At 41.0% G+C, this 17,076-nt stretch overlaps 1 protein-coding gene across 8 annotated transcripts in view; it reads right to left on the bottom strand.

Annotated features, from left to right (window-relative positions):
• Positions 1-12,830: 12,830 nt before the first annotated feature.
• The window catches only part of MSRB3 (methionine sulfoxide reductase B3), a 146,057-nt gene continuing 141,811 nt past the window's right edge, over positions 12,831-17,076 (bottom strand). For all 8 annotated transcript variants that reach the window (XM_030548812.1, XM_030548811.1, XM_030548816.1 and 5 more), the window contains one exon: positions 12,831-13,394. In XM_030548812.1, coding sequence (XP_030404672.1) covers positions 13,230-13,394 — 165 coding nt within the window. In that variant the 3' untranslated portion in view covers positions 12,831-13,229. The remainder of the gene's footprint in view (positions 13,395-17,076) is intronic.

Consider the following 17,076-nt stretch of genomic DNA (forward strand, 5'->3'; position numbering starts at 1 on the left):
AGAACATATTTAACATATTTCCATATGGCAACCTGGGGGTGTGTTTTCAATAACAGCAATTACTAAGGATAGGCTATTTTTTTAATGAAAACATTTGTCAGAGTGGACAAGACTTCCTGAAAAATGTTGTACATCTTTATGGCTGACATTGCAATTGTTTTGAATTAGCTTCCCAATCCCACCATGTTTCACCATATAAGTCGTCATGTGCATCTTCAGACAAGCCTCGAGATTTTCCTCAGAAGTTTCTGCACTGTAATATAAACTTAGATGTGAAAATAATTAGTGAGCTGGGAAGTAAATATATAGCCCAAGTTATCCCATTACTCAGAAAAGTATCAATATTCTTAGCTAATGTCAAGCTGTTTTTAAGGCAGTGATTTTCTCAGTTGATTCCAAGGGGTTCTGTAAGTATTACCATGTGAACAATCCCAAATTTACTCTTTTCCTGGCCTCATTCAGCTAACTGCTTGGTCCACTGCCCCTGATAAGAACAAGCAGTTTGATTCCTGGATTGAGTGGAATAGAGTTCAGATTTACCTTTGCATAACGCTAAACACATTGTGATTGTACATTACACAGTATACACAGGGCAGTATGATCATTTGGTAAGCAAATGTCTGAGGCTTACCTTTGGGCTTTGCCTGAAACAGCAGCTTGTGGTGGCGGGGGGAGGGGGGGGCTTAATTTACATGAGATTCCCTCAGATGGATGGTTTAGTTCCAGCACTTTATGGTTTACCCGTTATTTCTGGGGCCCTGTTCTCAACAAAAATTTCTTTTTCAGAAATAGCTAGGTAAAGTTTTTGTTAATTCATTTAGAAATGTATCACGTATGCTAGAGATCAAGATGGCTGAGCAGCAGTTTTGCAGACTATATGGTGCTTTCAGTTGCTGACATTGCCTTTTGTTCACGTTGACGGGCAGCCACTTGCACCACTTGGAATGATGCACTTTGTTGAAGGTGGGCTCCTACTTTCACTCATATGGGTGCAAATCAGAAGTAAGGCCATAGAAATCAAGTGGGTTATGCCAGTATAAAAGTAATGTAAATGAGAAATGGATGAGTCCCTTAACTGCATAGTAAAAAAGTTTAATAGTTCTAACCTATCTAATTTCGTCACCCGGGCAAAAAAAAATATTTATTTGACACACTGTTGGTATAAATGTATATTTTCAAATGTAAACCAATAGCCCACTAGTAGTCTATCACTTACCTCTACTGAATAGTAACAGAACTGCTCACCCCATGAGTCACAGGCCAAGCTGATTAGCTAAGAAAGGATTGGGTCACCTAAAACAGTTTTGCACGATTGCACTGGTCATAAACATTTATCTCCTGATTCTTCTTTTTCTTTCAGATGACAAGAGAGGTGGTGAGCATTGTGGAACTCCTTGCCTGAGGAGGTTGTGAAGGCTAGGACTACAACAGGGTTTAAAAGAGAACTGGATAAATTCATGGAGGTTAAGTCCATTAATGGCTATTAGCCAGGATGGGTAAGGAATGGTGTCCCTAGCCTCTGTTTGTCGTAGGGTGGTGATGAATGGCAGGAAAGAGATCACTTGACCATTAACTGTTAGGTTCACTCCCTCTGGGGCACCTGGCATTGGCCACTGTTGGTAGACAGGATACTGGGCTAGATGGACCTTTGGTCTGACCCAGTACGGCCGTTCTTATGAGTAATGTTCAAATATCCAGGCTCCGTTTAGTGAGGCATAATTTGCTAATTAAATAGTAACAGAGGACAAATACTTTTGTCATTGTCATCTATGGCAATTTTGGCTTCTGGACTGAAGACATGGAGGAATAAAAACACAGAAAGTCACACACAGGTTAATACTCACACCTGTGGATGGAATTAACTAGAGATGTATGCTTACCAACTCTGCATCAAGAAGTAGCATAGGCATTGGTACCGGAGCCTGTCCTTCCCACTCTAGCAGTGTTCCATTATGGCAATGTCTATATTCCTACAGCTCAGCCAATTGGTAACCCAGAACCAATGCCATGTGACTCACCTGACTAACCTCAATCTGGCAACCTGGCTTGAAACATGAAATAAGAATGAAAACCTTTGTGTGAAAGTGCCCCGGTCATCTAATAGTGACTTTTTTTTTTTGTCATGATATAGCAACATTTTAACAATTTGGTTCTTCAGTGGCACAACAAAATTCACAACTGAGAAAGAAAGCCCGTGGTTTGAGCATTGGCCTGCTAAACCCAGGTTTGTGAGTTCAATCCTTGAGGAGGCCATTTAGGGATCTCAGGCAAAAATCTGTCTGGGAATTGGTTCTGCTTTGAGCAGGGGGTTGGACTAGATGACCTCCTGAGGTCCCTTCCAAGCCTGAGAGTCTATGAATTTCACTCATGTCTAGGGTGTAACGAAACCTACTGGTTAGTTTTGATTATAGGTGGAGGGAAAAAGATGATCCCTTTTTGACCAATATGCTTTCTGACACAGGCATTGTATCCCACTACTGGGCATGGCTTCACCCTTTGGAATCTCTTTCCACTGAAACGTCAGCTGTAGTCAATACATAATATTTACCCAACTCACTTGAGGATAACTCCTGCAGGACCCCTGCATAGATTGAAGTATTTGATGTTCGTGGAGGGAGAATACCAAATATTATTCCCCTTGGACAGACGTCATTCAGCTTTTGGACTCGCTCCCTTCATGTCACAGTGTCACTAGGGATGAATGAAGCCGCCCTTTGGCCAAGTCAGTGTTTGGTTTAGAATGTTAGGTTTGGTGTAGCAATTCAGGCACCTCCCACCACCTCTGCCCTCATTTTTCAATGCAAACAGGCACCGGCGTCTTGTGACCTAAACAGCCACAAGAGTCTGCCCTTGAAAAACACAAACACTGTTATTTTAAATGAAAGGGCTCTCTGCTTCGACCTGCATCTACTAGGGAACGACTGCCCTCCCCCTGCAGGACGCAAGCATTGTCCACCCACTTCAATGGAAGCTACTCGGACCCTGGGACTTTAAAGGGGAAAATAGGACCTTTTGTGCCTTCCCACCACCAACTACTTTTAGCTATCTCGGGGAGACAATTGTGCTCCCACTGGGGTCAATGGCAATACTTCCACTGATTTCAAACTGCAGCAGGATGAGTCTCTCAGTCAGTAAATTCTCAGCTATCCCTTGTCACTCATCCTGTTGGGTGATATTTACTACATATGCACCGATCTGTTCTTGCACATACACTCCAAGTAACAATTTATTGGACAATGGCACAATGGCAGAGAAAAACTAGCTGATGACCAGAGAGGACACTGAATTCATTCTGCAACGTGTGACCACTCAGGTCACTGCTAGCCCACAAAACTATAGTCAGTGACCTGAAGACAGAAATTCCTTAGATTAGGATTGGGATAATATGATAGGTTTTTTTGAAGTCCTGTACAATATTTGAGTCTGCAAAACATGTGGGAACCTATTGTAACTGTGACATACAAAGGGGCACGCATGTGCAAATGGGGTAACAGTACCTGCAAAAAGACTGCTCAGGCAGATTTTTGCTTAGAAAAATTCAGGATTTCATGAATAAAGAGGGATGCATGCATTTCGTATGGCACATGAATTTGTTGAGAACTTGGTCCACTATTTTTAGAATGACTATGCCCTATAAGCTCATACACTGGCTAGATCTCTCAGGTGCTGGGCTTACATATGCAATTAAAAATTAGGCACCCAACTCCCACAGAAAGTTTTCAATGAACATTGAAAAGATTTTCTCGTAAGTGCTTTCAAAAATCTCAATCAATGGGCCTGACTCTCCGTTCCATTGTACCAGGTTTACAATAGCGTAACTTCCTGGCATAACACTGATGCAATGGGGTGAAAAAACCAAGACTTGCATGTTTGTAAATTATTTCAGAGGCTTATATTGTTTTGAGTGATTTTAGAGCTCATAGTAGCTGCCAGGTTGGAAATCCTTCTAGTGTAAGGCCTTTCTTTAGCCGCAAAACAGGTATAGGATGAACAGCGCGAATGCAAATTTCCCCACTCTGCTACTCCTGCCCTTGAACATAAAAGAACCACTGCTAGAGCAAAGGTAGTAATTTCATCTCTGTGCTCATTCAGTTCTTGGATTATTGGCTGAGGCTGCCAATAAGTGGGATTATTGGGGTGGTGGGTTTGTAAAGTGGTGCCAAGACCAACTAATTTCACAACGGCGAATGAACAGCTATGAAATCATTGTGGATTTTGGCTATTATAGAGACAGGCCAAAATTGAAGTGGTGTTCTAGAGGCAAAAGTGTCTCTCTCCCAATACATACCTTCTCAATTATCCAGCCCCCAGGGGCATACTTTCATGGAAAGCAAAACTTGTTTCAGATAATTACAGATATTTTCCACACTGCCCAAGAGTTACACCTGACGATGTTCTCCAGATGTTCATGTATGTTCGAAATGTACAATAATGAAGTTGTTAACTAGATGAGAATGTCCAGACTACAAGAAGAGGGCTGCATGAAAAACAGCCTAGAAAAAACATTCTGAAAATGTACTAGCCCAGGCACAAAATCTACTTGTCCACTTTTACAGTAATAATGAGACACATCTCTCACTTGTTTGTCATAACAGCTACTTGCTCTAGGCAAGTGGGTCTGTAAAATGTGGAATTGCTCTTCTAGGAACATTTAAGACAGACAGTGTACAATATTTTGATCACTTATATTTTTGGGAACAGGTATTAATCCTCACCTGGGCAGACAGGATGTTTGTAGTTCTCTGTGTGCGATGTAACATGAAGCCACAGTTTTCAATAGGATTGCCAATTTTGGTTGGACGTATACCTGGAAGTATCATCACATGACATAATCTTTAATTAAAGATTAATTTTTAATTCCTTGAGACTCCAGTACAATCCTGGAGGGTTGGCAACCCTAGTTTTGAGAGAAAAAAATCCTTCACATTGGAGCTGTATTGACTTAAATGCTACCAGTCCAAAACCAACCAACCAACCAACCAACCAGAAAAAGGAAAGAAAGAAAAAAAAAAATCTGCCAGTAGCTGAAAATGGAAGTGGAGGAAAACAGATCTGTTGTATTAGCCAAGCAATTCTTTTTGGCTGAAGACAAGAGATTAGATTGCTGGTGTCATTCTCAGTGAAGCATTAAAAAAACACCAAATCCAAAAGCCCTGAGATATCTGCAGACTGAAATTTTTCCAAGTGTCTGAAAGCTGTCCAAGAAGAACAGAAACAAGGATTTTTGAAACTAGAAGGCATTCCCCCCTTCCGCTCATTTGTGGAACAACTTTTCTTTTACTATTGGTCTGTGTTGGTTAAGCAAAAGAAAGTCTGAAAAGTTTGACCAGAAATGCTAGAAAATCTGTGGAGCAGGTTTGCAATGAGCCACACCTGAATATATTATTTTTTGCTCAGTTTGAACAGTTGGGTCCTGAGCCTGAAAACACATACACATGTGTAAGCCTGCACATGATGGGGGCCTTATTGCTTAGGGAGTTAAATACTTTTTACTGGATTTGTTGCTGCCATAAGGACTACAGAAAGACTCAAGTCTGCACTGTCTTTCACAATTTCATTGACAGTGAAACATCTTGGGTAGAAATATTACTTTCATTTATTTTAAAAATTTATTGGGAAAATAATACTATAGTCAATTATTACCAGATACTTGATCTGAAAAGACTTACCAAACATGCCTATAGATCTATTTTATTATAATGGGGGGAAACAAGGTCAAAATGTAACACACATCATTCTCACTCAGTGACACAAAATGCTGAGTCGGATATTTTGCAGGTTTATTGTGAGCTCTGTAGTCAATAAACTTAAATATTCATTCAACTTTCCCACTGACCTAAGAAGCATTTCAACCTTGTTGTAGTGCATTGGGAAGCTAATGCATTCATTCCTGGTGCCAATCTTATCACACAATGATCTGGAGCATACTGATGTAGTTTTTAAAGAAACAGATACTAGCTTTATTTTCATTCTTATGTTTATGGAAAATATTGCTTTAGAATGGGATGTGAGAGAGCACTATTTCATTATCTTTATTAGCTAAAGGAGACTAGAATTGATTTTTAACTTTTATTGCAGGCATTTTATTACAAATTGGAAAAATAAAATGAATGTAAACGATACTTATGTTACACTAGGAAAGGGCAGCTGGGACCTGATCTCATGGCTGCTCTGCATGCCAAAGTCCTGTTGAAGCCAATGGGTGTGCCAAGAGTGGAAGCTCTGTAGAACTAGATCCAGTGAATTAAGAAAGAGGCTTTCCTATAGTAAGTAACTATTAGGCAGTGTGAAGAGGTGTACTGAACTCTGGTGAATGCCTCGGGAGTGGTGCCTCAATTTTCTTTTTCTCCTGACACCCCCTGTAGGGTGTTAACCTCAGGTCTTCAATGGCTCACTCCTCCAGCTAAGTCACAAAGGCCACAATGGGTGAACCCCTTCCCGGGTAACAAGGGGTGGGCCCTCTCCAAGGTCTTCAGCCCCATCTCTGGGGCTGTTTAAATTCCAGCCCCTTCCTCAGGCTTATAGTACATAGTTTTATCCCCTTCTCCGGGCGTAGGTCGCTTCCCCAGTGGTTGGACCTGGGCCCACCCACTAGTCCAGATCCCAACTCATGGACCCTATAAAGAGCAGCCACCTGCTTCTTCCCTTTAATAGTTGCTGCTGCTGCATTCTCCGGAGTGCTTCCTACTTGGTCCCATCACCTTCAAACATTACCTTCAGACATACAATCCCTGGGTTCTCCCAGTCTGTTCCCTGTTTGAGCAGGATCTCTCCCAAATCTCCTTGGCTGGTGAGTTTCTCTGTCCTACCCGTGGCTTGACCAGGTCTCCCCCCAGCCTCTTTGCCTGGAGAGTTTCACCATCTTCTAGCCCTTCCTTGTCCCAGCCAGGAACTGCTCTACTCAGCTCCTGCAGCTCTTTTGATGTGAGCCTGCTGTGCTCTAATTGGCTGCTTCCTTGCAGCCTTTCTAGGCAGGTCTGGAGGATCCACCTTCACTGCTCCTTTCCTGGGGTGGAATGCGGTATGATTGCGAGGCCTCCAGCAGTGGGCCTCAAAGGGCCTGGTACACTCCATCACAAGGAGATATAGCATCAGCATCCACATTTATGTTTGTACAGCACATGGGCATAGGCTGCCCCCCAAACTGCAAGCCTCAGGCAGGTGCGGAATTTGCCCCTCCCCCCAATACAGATGTCAGACTATGCCCATGGTACAGCACATAGCATAACAGGCGTGTCCTTCAGGTGCTGCTGCAATATACATGTTAAAAATTTATGCAGCAAAAAAACATCATTTGGGGGAAAAAAGAGATAGAGGCTTGCTGGTGCCATGGGATAGCAAGCTAGACTTATCTATAGTTTGAGATGGACATTATATTCCTCACTCCCTGTCCTAAAGTGGCAAGGAATCTTGTTGGACCATATCAAATAGCTTCCCCAAGTCACCTGACTAGTGGTTGCATTTCAGGTGCAGATAAAGTGATTCTTATTATTATCATGATATTATATTAAGTCAATGGGAGTAGGGCCTTACTTTTATATACTGCCCTTTATCCTGATGGATCACAAAGCTTCTATGAAAACATCACTAACAGATCATTTTACATATGCAGCTGCAAGTTCAGTTCCTTCACCCACATCACCTCATTCTCTCTTTCTTTTAAATGACTCTGCTATGAAAATATAGATACCAATGTTACATCTACTGAATAGTTTCTTGAATGCATACTTTACTTGCTGTATTAAGGCCTCCCACCGTAAGTGATTTCTCACACACTTTACATATTTGATCCTACAGTTTAATTATATATAAATATAAAATAAAATCAGATTCTCATATTTGAAAAGAGCTTTGGGAGTCATGAAAGTCATATAAATGTGAGATCAATGACTCCTTTTCCCCACTACAAATATGGAGCTACCTCTATATTGAAACCTGGCCGCTATCTAGCAGTTCACAGGAATACCATTTTTTAACAGGGAGTAAAGAATACTACATCTAATCGAAACGAGAGATAAAAGTCTAGCTCACTAACCCAGAGCACCACCTAGCCCTTCATTATCAGTTAATGGCATGTGGAGTTTTCTGAGTGGAAGGCACTATTACAACTGCAAGTGTTATACCAATTATATTAGACCAGTAGAAACCAGCAGGATCTTATTAAAGGGGACAAGACAAAGATGCCACATTTATTATAACAATTTGATTTATGACTAATAACTAATATCTTAATTCTTATACACACACACATACACACACACATCCATCAGATGTTCTGCAGCTGCTGCATAGTTACCAGTCCTGAAGATAGCTTAAGTTCATAGCTTGATTTTGTAGCTTGGGTTCGTAGCTTGTGGCGACTAACTGGCCAGGAAAGTCAGGCACAAGGACAAGCTGGATCTCTGTTAGGCAGGCACTGATGTCCTTCCATGTTGGCAGCAGAATGTTACCCAGAGTCTCTCATCTCACCCTTCTTTTTTATAGGCTTTTAGTTTGGATTCAAAGTCTATAGGTCTTGCTGTGTCACACTGCCTCTGGGTTTAGATTGATCACCCATCAATTGCAGGCGTGACTTTCAGCCTTGAACCTGGCTTTGATCTTCCTTCTGTTGTTCTGTTGTCCTTTTCTTTTTAGGGTGGATGCTTCTTACTTTGTTTAGGGCTGTTGTCTAGGTCTTCAGCCGTTGGTATTTAAACTTTATCTCATCAGGACAGGCTGGGGCTGGAGGTTGATTCCGTCATTCATACATACCTCATTCACACATCTAAACTAAACTAATAAGATTACAGCAGGGTTTGCAAAAATGAAGTTTGGAGGAAGCTTTTACAAAATGGAGTGAGTGTTTTAAAATGGGGTTTGAATTACAATATGGAACAGAAGTTACGGTGTAGGCAAGTGTAGTGAATGGTGAACAGAAGTTACATTAATAAAGTGAACAATTAAAAACAATTTCATTTATCAGTTCTACACAGGTTAGTGGTCAATAGCAAACTCTTGTAGACTGCAGTGGGAACAGAAGCACATCTATTAGCATGATCTCTGGAGATGTGAGTCCAGCTTTAGTAAATAAATAAATTAATAAATAAATAAAGTGTGACAGTTTCATTCCCTTCCCTTGTGGATAATTTTTGTTATTACAAAACTATGACACAATTGGACATAGTTTGATAGCTGACGCATGGGAGGCCAAGGACCAGAACAACAGGAATATTGCGGGTCCTGACTGATGTTTATTGGCAGAGTTACATGGGGAAGTTTGCACCAAGCCTGCCCATGTTATCAGTCACAACCTCATCTACAACCAAACAGTGCAATCTTGTGATTGGGGGTGCAAGGTGACTTCAAGATCATCTCTACCCTCCGTGGATCCGGCAGGTGGGGTTCATCCCTCTGGGTCAAGTTAGAGCAGTCTAATGGCCCCCAAGGAACCAAAACTGTAGCTAGGAATTGATATGAAATGGGGATGCACCCGGGTCATTCCCCCTTTCCTCTGCTATGCCATCAGCAAGGCAGGGTATAAGAGTCTCTACACCAGTTCTAAGCCACTAGAGGATCTTCCTTGCACTGACTGGGATACACTGGTGTTAGGGTCAGATTATAGCAGCAGTGCAGTACAAAACATTTAGAACATGAGAGAGAAGCTGGCCCCGTGTCACATTTTAGTCAGTATTATCAGTTCCTCAGTCCCAGAAGCATCAAATGATCTCAGTTATGAAAGGAGGCAGAAAGGGGAGAGGGTAGAGTATACTAATGTGGCAAAATGAGTCCTCAGAATGACATTCTAATTGATTGTCACACAGATTGTCCTTAGATGCCCTGCAATACTTGAGAACAATTAACAACTGAATTACTGCACCAATACCACTTAGGTTCCCAGCAATGTAAACATGAAAGCAGGACTGAAAACAACATGAAAGTTTTTCTCCTCCCCCCCACCCCCCCGCCCATTTTTGTAAAACTTTTTGTAGAGTTGATTTGTCAAACTGAATTAATCTGTGAACAATGAGACATTCCAAACCTGTTTCCCTAGAGACAAATCCTTAACAAAATGCAAGTTTTCAGCCAAATTGTTCAGCTGCAGTCTATGCACTGGCATGGTACAACTCTTATAATTTGCAAAGTGCTATCTGCATACAACTCCCCAAAGTCCGACAATACACACAAAAACATACGGAAGTGGCTGAAAATTTTTGCTAAGGGGGAGGCTGAGCACTTCTGTAAATGTTTCTTTCCCCTCAATTATATCTGGTTCTCCCAAATACTTTCCCAGGGGCTGTTGCATGCAGGGAATCAGAGTACACTATACTGCTTAGGCCCCTACTACAGAAAGCTGCTTGTGATAAAAAGTTGGCTATATATAGAATACACAAAATGCAGACTGTCAGTAAGGGGACCGAGATAAAGGAAGCACCTTAGGATTGGCTGCAGTTGAGAGCAGATGAACCCATGGCAAAAAACAGATACACTTAGGAAAGAAAACAGAACAGTGTTTATTCAGAAAGTAATTTTATTATATATTCATATATGATAAATATATGAAAAGAAATTTTCATTGAAAAATGTATATATGATTTCTTAAAAGTATTGAATTGTTCTGAGGAAAGGTTTTAGTTATTAAAAGGTACCAAAGGATGAAACGATCATTGTATATCTATAATATGTATGCGTACCTTTTACCTAACATTAAAAAAAGTTATTCTATTCAAACATCCAGGTTGCAATATAGAGAGGATATTATAAAAGATAGCTTTCTAGTTTGGCATGATTTGCTTTCAGTACATATAAGCATCCAGACGGTGCAAAGTTTAACCAGATAGAAATGCTCACTTGTTACATTAGACATTGTGCTCAGCTCCCAAGATCCTTTCGTCAAGACCACAGACAGACTGACCTAAATTTGGATTTTTAATACCAGCCAATGCTGGCATCTTCTAATAGCACTTACCTTGCACTGTGCTGTGGTGCAAAGAGAGAACAATGAATTTCCTATGTTAAACGGTGTAATTCCCACACACCACATACACCTCCCCATATTGATTCAGTTCATTGCATTCCATATCCTGCAAAAATAAATCTACTGTAGGACAGCTGACATTATTGCTCACTGAAGATTTAGTAATATATTTCTCTCACATAAGACAGAAATACACTGAAATTTGATAAATCCAACAGCAATCTGAAATTAAACCACGTGTATGCACCACATTTTTATAGATGTTGCATTTTTTACTTTTATGTCAGAAAATGTGGTAGGAGAAAACTTACTTCTCTTCAAACAAGGTAAGGAATAAGAACAGCCCTTCTGTAAGAAAGAATAACGGGACCCCAGAAAGCTTGACTGTCTTTATACACTAAGGACTAGCCTTGTAAACTTTACCTACTTCAGTGAGTAATTGCTTACACTACATCAGTGGGACTACTCCCGCGTAGTGGCTTGGTAATGTTAGGACTGAACAATCTAGCCCTAAATATTTAGCATCTTTATTTGTATTAATTTTATTGTAAAGCATTTTATGCTGCCTCCCCATGTTTGTAGTAGAGCTAACCGGGAAAATCTCAGCTTTTCATACGTTTTTACAGAGGCTGTATTTAAAATAAAGGGTGAACGTGTCTACACGTCAAGCTGGGGGGTGGTGGTGATTCCCATTGGTATTGAGCTAGCACACTAAAAATAGATCGCAGCCACTGCAATGCAAGCCCTGAGTATGCACCCGGATAAGGTGCTAAGTGCAGACTTGGGGTGGGTAGCCCCTCCCTTCAAGTGTGCTGCCACAATTACACTCTCTTTTTAGCAAAGAGCTACTGCATGTACGTCTCAGGGAGCTGGGAGCCACCCTAGCTTGAAGTGCAGCCATCCTCAACATTTCGGGTGGTATGTTCGGTTTTATTGACATAATAGGCTCAATCCTGCTTCCATTAAAATCAAGGTGAATTTTGTTCCCAGCAGGAATAGGATTGGACCCAATGACAATCATAACAGGATACTCACAAAGGGAGCACTTGAGCTGATTGGTCACTGAACATTTCAAGGCAAAGTGATATTAGATAACACTGTATCACTAAAGCTTAGAAAATCGTATTATTCGCACTTCTATCCATATGCTACTAAACTAAATGCTAAGAGCAGTTGTGGAAAACTTCTTGCCAGGTGAAACCAGCAACTTTTCTCAACAAGTGACTAATCTGGCTTTTTGATGCTCATTTGTTACATCCACCTCCCCACCCACGTCCCTCACCATAGCTACATATAATGAAGACCTGGCCCTTCAAGGCTTTATGGGCCCAGGCCAGCTTAAATTAAAAATGGAGTATTTCAGAAGGGCATCGCTTTTTATTATGCAGTCCCAAGGTTCCTCAGAGCCTGCTGATGCCTTGTAGTGATTCCTTGCCTTGGGCAGGGCAAACAGCCCATGTATGTCAAGCCACATCCACTTCAATTCTCTACAAGTTCTACCTGTTCCTGCCCAAATAAATAATCGCCTTTAATAGTTGTAGCTGCAGAAGACAAGGCCTCATGAAAAAACAAAGGCTATTCAGTGAACCTTGAACAAGTGAAGCGCAATAGTTTTGAGCTTGATTTAATACTCCATTCCAACATCCAACAAGGGGAAAAAATTGACTATAATGCAACATCTACATCGCTGAAACTACACCCTTTGTATTTTGGCAGTAATTTAGCCAAAGGAAGGACTTTACATCTCATCCATCACTTTTAGTTGGAAGGGAATTGCCTATGTCCAAGTTTTTGCAGGGTGTGGTTGATACAGTGAGATGGATGAATACACATGACCAAAGGCCACATGCCTCACAAATCAAAACAACCACAGATGTGCTGGGACTCAAGAATTTTATTACACTCAGGAGTTTTCTGTTGTCTGAAGATAACCACAAACCCCTTTTCTTCACACACAAAAAGGGAAAAATATTCAAATCTATAGTAACAAAAGCAAGAAGAAGAAATTAATAACTAATGGGCCTAAAGTCTCTTGTTTTAAGGCTTCCCAAAAGCAATCTCCAAAAACAAAACCAGTAGAGACAGTCAAAAATATTTAGAACCTATTATATAGTAAAATACATTGGCAGGCAAGGCCTCAATTTCAACAAAGAAAAAAAAAAAACCTACTGGTGCAGAACGCCTTTATACATTTAAAAATATGATACAATATAGCAGGCAAGTTAGAAAAAACATTCTTCATAAGCCGTGAGTTTTCTGCAGACCGCCCTTTGTCCTACAGCTCGGTTTTGTCTGTTTGAGCAGGACTGGTGCTACCGCTGCCTTCTCCAGCATTGTTCTTATCTACAGGCTCGAAAGACAATGAAGCAGAGTTTATGCAATATCTTTTGCCAGTTGGACGAGGCCCATCGTCAAAAATATGCCCCAGGTGAGCACCACACTGAAATAAAACAGAGTATCATTGTATTTCTATACAACTACATGGCATGGCAACGCTATTAATACTAATATGTTAAGGTTACTCTATAGTGGGACAATGTTTACAACAGGAAACTAGATTGAACAATATCTTAGACACACCTCTACCCTGATATAACGCTGTCCTCGGGAGCCAAAAAAATCTTACCGCGTTATAGGTGAAACCGCGTTATATTGAACTTGTTTTGATCCATGGGAGTGCGCAGCCTTCTCACCACCCCGCCTGGAGTGCTGCCTTACCATGTTATATCCGATTTCATGTTATATCAGGTAGCGTTATATCGAGGTAGAGTACCTTTCATTAGCCTAACTCCGAGTCGATGTCTTTCTGGGCTGTACTGTGCATACAAGGGACCACAGAATAGCAGAACTGTACATATCCGAAATCATTCAGAAACAATCATATTTCAGATAGATTCAGATTTTTTGGCTAAATAATGTACACATTGGATTGATGCTTACTTGCAAGGAATTTGTTACTTGCAAGGAATGTGAAACTATATGTGCTGTCACCACAGAGAGAAGTATTGTTTTGGATGAGTGGATTTCAGATATGTATGACAGTACGGTAAAAGTCACGTTGCTGACTATAACAGAGGTAACATTCACTTTCCTTTACATAGAAAACATAACATTTGAAGAAGCTGAGCCACTGAGCTATTACTGAAGAACTAAGACTGCTGTACAGGCGGTATGATGGGAGGAGAATTAGGTAAACAAACATCTTGAAACAAACAGCACGCTGTAATTAGCCACTCCAATTCTTTCTTACTTCTCCAGCATCTCATGAGGAATAAAAAAAATAAAACGCTGCACTGTAGAAACATTCACTTTGAATAGGGAGTCATGCTGCTTTGCTAGGGCCCAATGCATCTCCCATTAAAGTAAATGGTTGATTCCAACAGGAGTTGAAATCAGTGGCATTACAGCGGTGTCACAGTTCAGAATCTATCCCTTAGTGGGCTAGCAGTCTGACAGACAGTCACCCAGCCATTGAGTATTCCTGACTGTGAATAATTATTCGTGTTGACTAAGTTCCTAGCAGCTCAGCATAGTGAGGATAATTTTATTCTCTCTTTGGTCCGTTTTATTGCAGTGTCCTCCTCATGTTATAGTCCTTGATTCACCAAAGCACTTAAGCATGTACTCGGGCTGTCAGTAGGAGCAGGCAGAGATCACTGCTGCAGGTTATACCCTCTTCATGCTTTCAAGGGGTATTTCACAACTGTGAGGGCTAGAAAAAACTCCCTCTCCCCCCAAAATAATGAAAACTGAAATGCTGACTAGAGCTGGGCAGGAAACTGCTTTCCCATCCACCCCTTAAATATTTTCCAGATTTAGGGGGAAAAAAAAAGATCACCTCAAATTGGGACAAAAAGTCCAAATCTCAAAACATATTCGCAAACATATGACAAAAAATGTTTTACTGAAAAATCCCCACCTGCTCTAATTCTGATCAACACAAGACTATAGGAGCATGGGTCCTAGGCATGTGCATAACCCAGTGCTGGACAAAGACAGTCCTTACCATGAAGAGTTTAAAGTTTAAGACTCCAATCCTGCAATCAGATGTGTGTGGGCGGATCACTGCGAGTAGCAGGCTCCAGCTGTGGTATTGGGGATGGCACGATTAAGGGCTAAACTTCCCAGACAGTTTTGGAAGGACTCTGTGAAACTCTTGTTATGTACAGCCAGTTGGAATCAGCCACAGAAAAATGCAGAGCTCTTGCAAGCACCCACTGAGTGATTACTGAAAACCACACCAGGTTCATGAGGGCAGCCCATGATAAAGCCCTTCTGCCCTGGGAAGCAGGGCTGGATTACCCAATAGGTAAACTAAGCATGTGTTTATGGCACCAGCAAAGCAGGGGACACCAAAAAAAATGAGGTTCTTTTTGGAAAAAAAATGATATTTGATATTTCAAAAAAATCATCAAAGTACAGTAGTCATCATGGGAAAAATCAGCACTTTGTTAGACTTCCTTACACTCCAGTACACTTGTTTTTCTGTTCCCTTCGGCATGCATCTGACGAAGTGGGTAGTCACCCACGAAAGCTCATGCTTCAGTACGTTTGTTAGTCTATAAGGTGCCACAGGACTCTTTGCTGCTTTTACAGATCCAGACTAACACGGCTACCCCTCTGATACTTGATCTCTTTTTATTACTTATCTCCATCTAAATCAGGGGGGGCGTCCTACTAATGTAAATCGAAATAATGCGAGGAAATCAGAGACTGTAACTGATCATCCTACTCCTGGCGGTAAAAGAGACAGACGTTGTTCTAGAAGGTGTGGATGTGCCAGACTGAACCTGCTCATGCTGTAAATAATAAGAGAAAAGATCCTGGTATGTGGGTTGATTTCAGTACCGATGATGTAGCTTACTGGATAGATTACGGATCAAATGACCATCCACACCACACTGGGCCATTTGAGAAATCACGCTGGACTTTTACCAGTGGCAAACAAACAAGATATTGTCCACAAAAAATATTTTTTGGCATGAAAGCGAATGGTGAGAAATACACTTGAGAATGCTACTGTATTCACCATCAACAGGGTGTGGGTACTGTTTTGTTTGCAAACTTTTTGCACATAAACCTTCAAAATCCTGGTTTGCTACAGATGGATTTAGTGACTGGCGGAATACTGTTTTAATTGAACAACATGAAAATTGCACTACTCACAGAGATTCAATGTTGACCTATACCTCTACCCTGTTATAACGCCACCCAATATAAAACGAATTCGGATATAATGCGGTAAAACAGCACTCTGGGGGGGCGGGGCTGCGCACTCCGGCGGATCAAATCAAGTTCGATATAATGCAGTTTCATCTATAACGCGGTAAGATTTTTTGGCTCCCAAGAACAGCGTTATATCGAGGTAGAGGTGTATTTAAATTGAAGACAAGGCTTTGGATTGACACAAAAATTGGAAGAACAAATTAAAGGAAAATGGACATGCTTCGTCGAGTCAGCTTCAATGAACTTAGAATTTTGCAATCAGAAAATCTAGAAAGAAGCTATTTTAATTTCAGCATTCATGTAAGTTTTGTGTCATTTTGAAAAATAAAATTTTATTTTACGGTATAGTATTGTTTTTATTTTGAATTACATATGGGAGGCACCATAATCTTTTCAGTGCTTAGGGCCTCTAAAGGTCTTAATCTGGCCCTGCTGGGAAGGCAGCAGAAATGGCAGTGGTAGCTCAGTGGAAACACATCATTAGCCAATGAGACTGCTTCCACCCTGTGGCATCATCAGGAAGTGTTATCAGTAGCTGCTATTATGCAAATGAGCCTTGGGAAGGCGCAGGAATGACTTTTGGATAGGTGGTTAAGGAAGCGGTTAACAGCATTGGTAAGGCTGGGGACAATATAACTACCTACACTTTTTTTTTCAGGAGGGGAAAAAGCAAAGATGAAGCTTTAAAATAATTCAACTAACAAGTCTGATGTCACTCATGACTGATCACTTGCTTGTATCCCTCTTTCCTAGCCCTGATCCCTTTTGTACTTTGAGTTTGTAAGTTTTTTGAAGCAGGGATTGTCCTCATCTTATTCTTTATTACAGCATGTGGTCTAGCATGATGAGGATCTTGTTCTGATTGGGGCCACTGGACATTACCATAATACAAATAA

The sequence above is a fragment of the Gopherus evgoodei genome, chromosome 1 (assembly GCF_007399415.2).
Source record: "Gopherus evgoodei ecotype Sinaloan lineage chromosome 1, rGopEvg1_v1.p, whole genome shotgun sequence".
Classification (NCBI taxonomy): domain Eukaryota; kingdom Metazoa; phylum Chordata; order Testudines; family Testudinidae; genus Gopherus; species Gopherus evgoodei.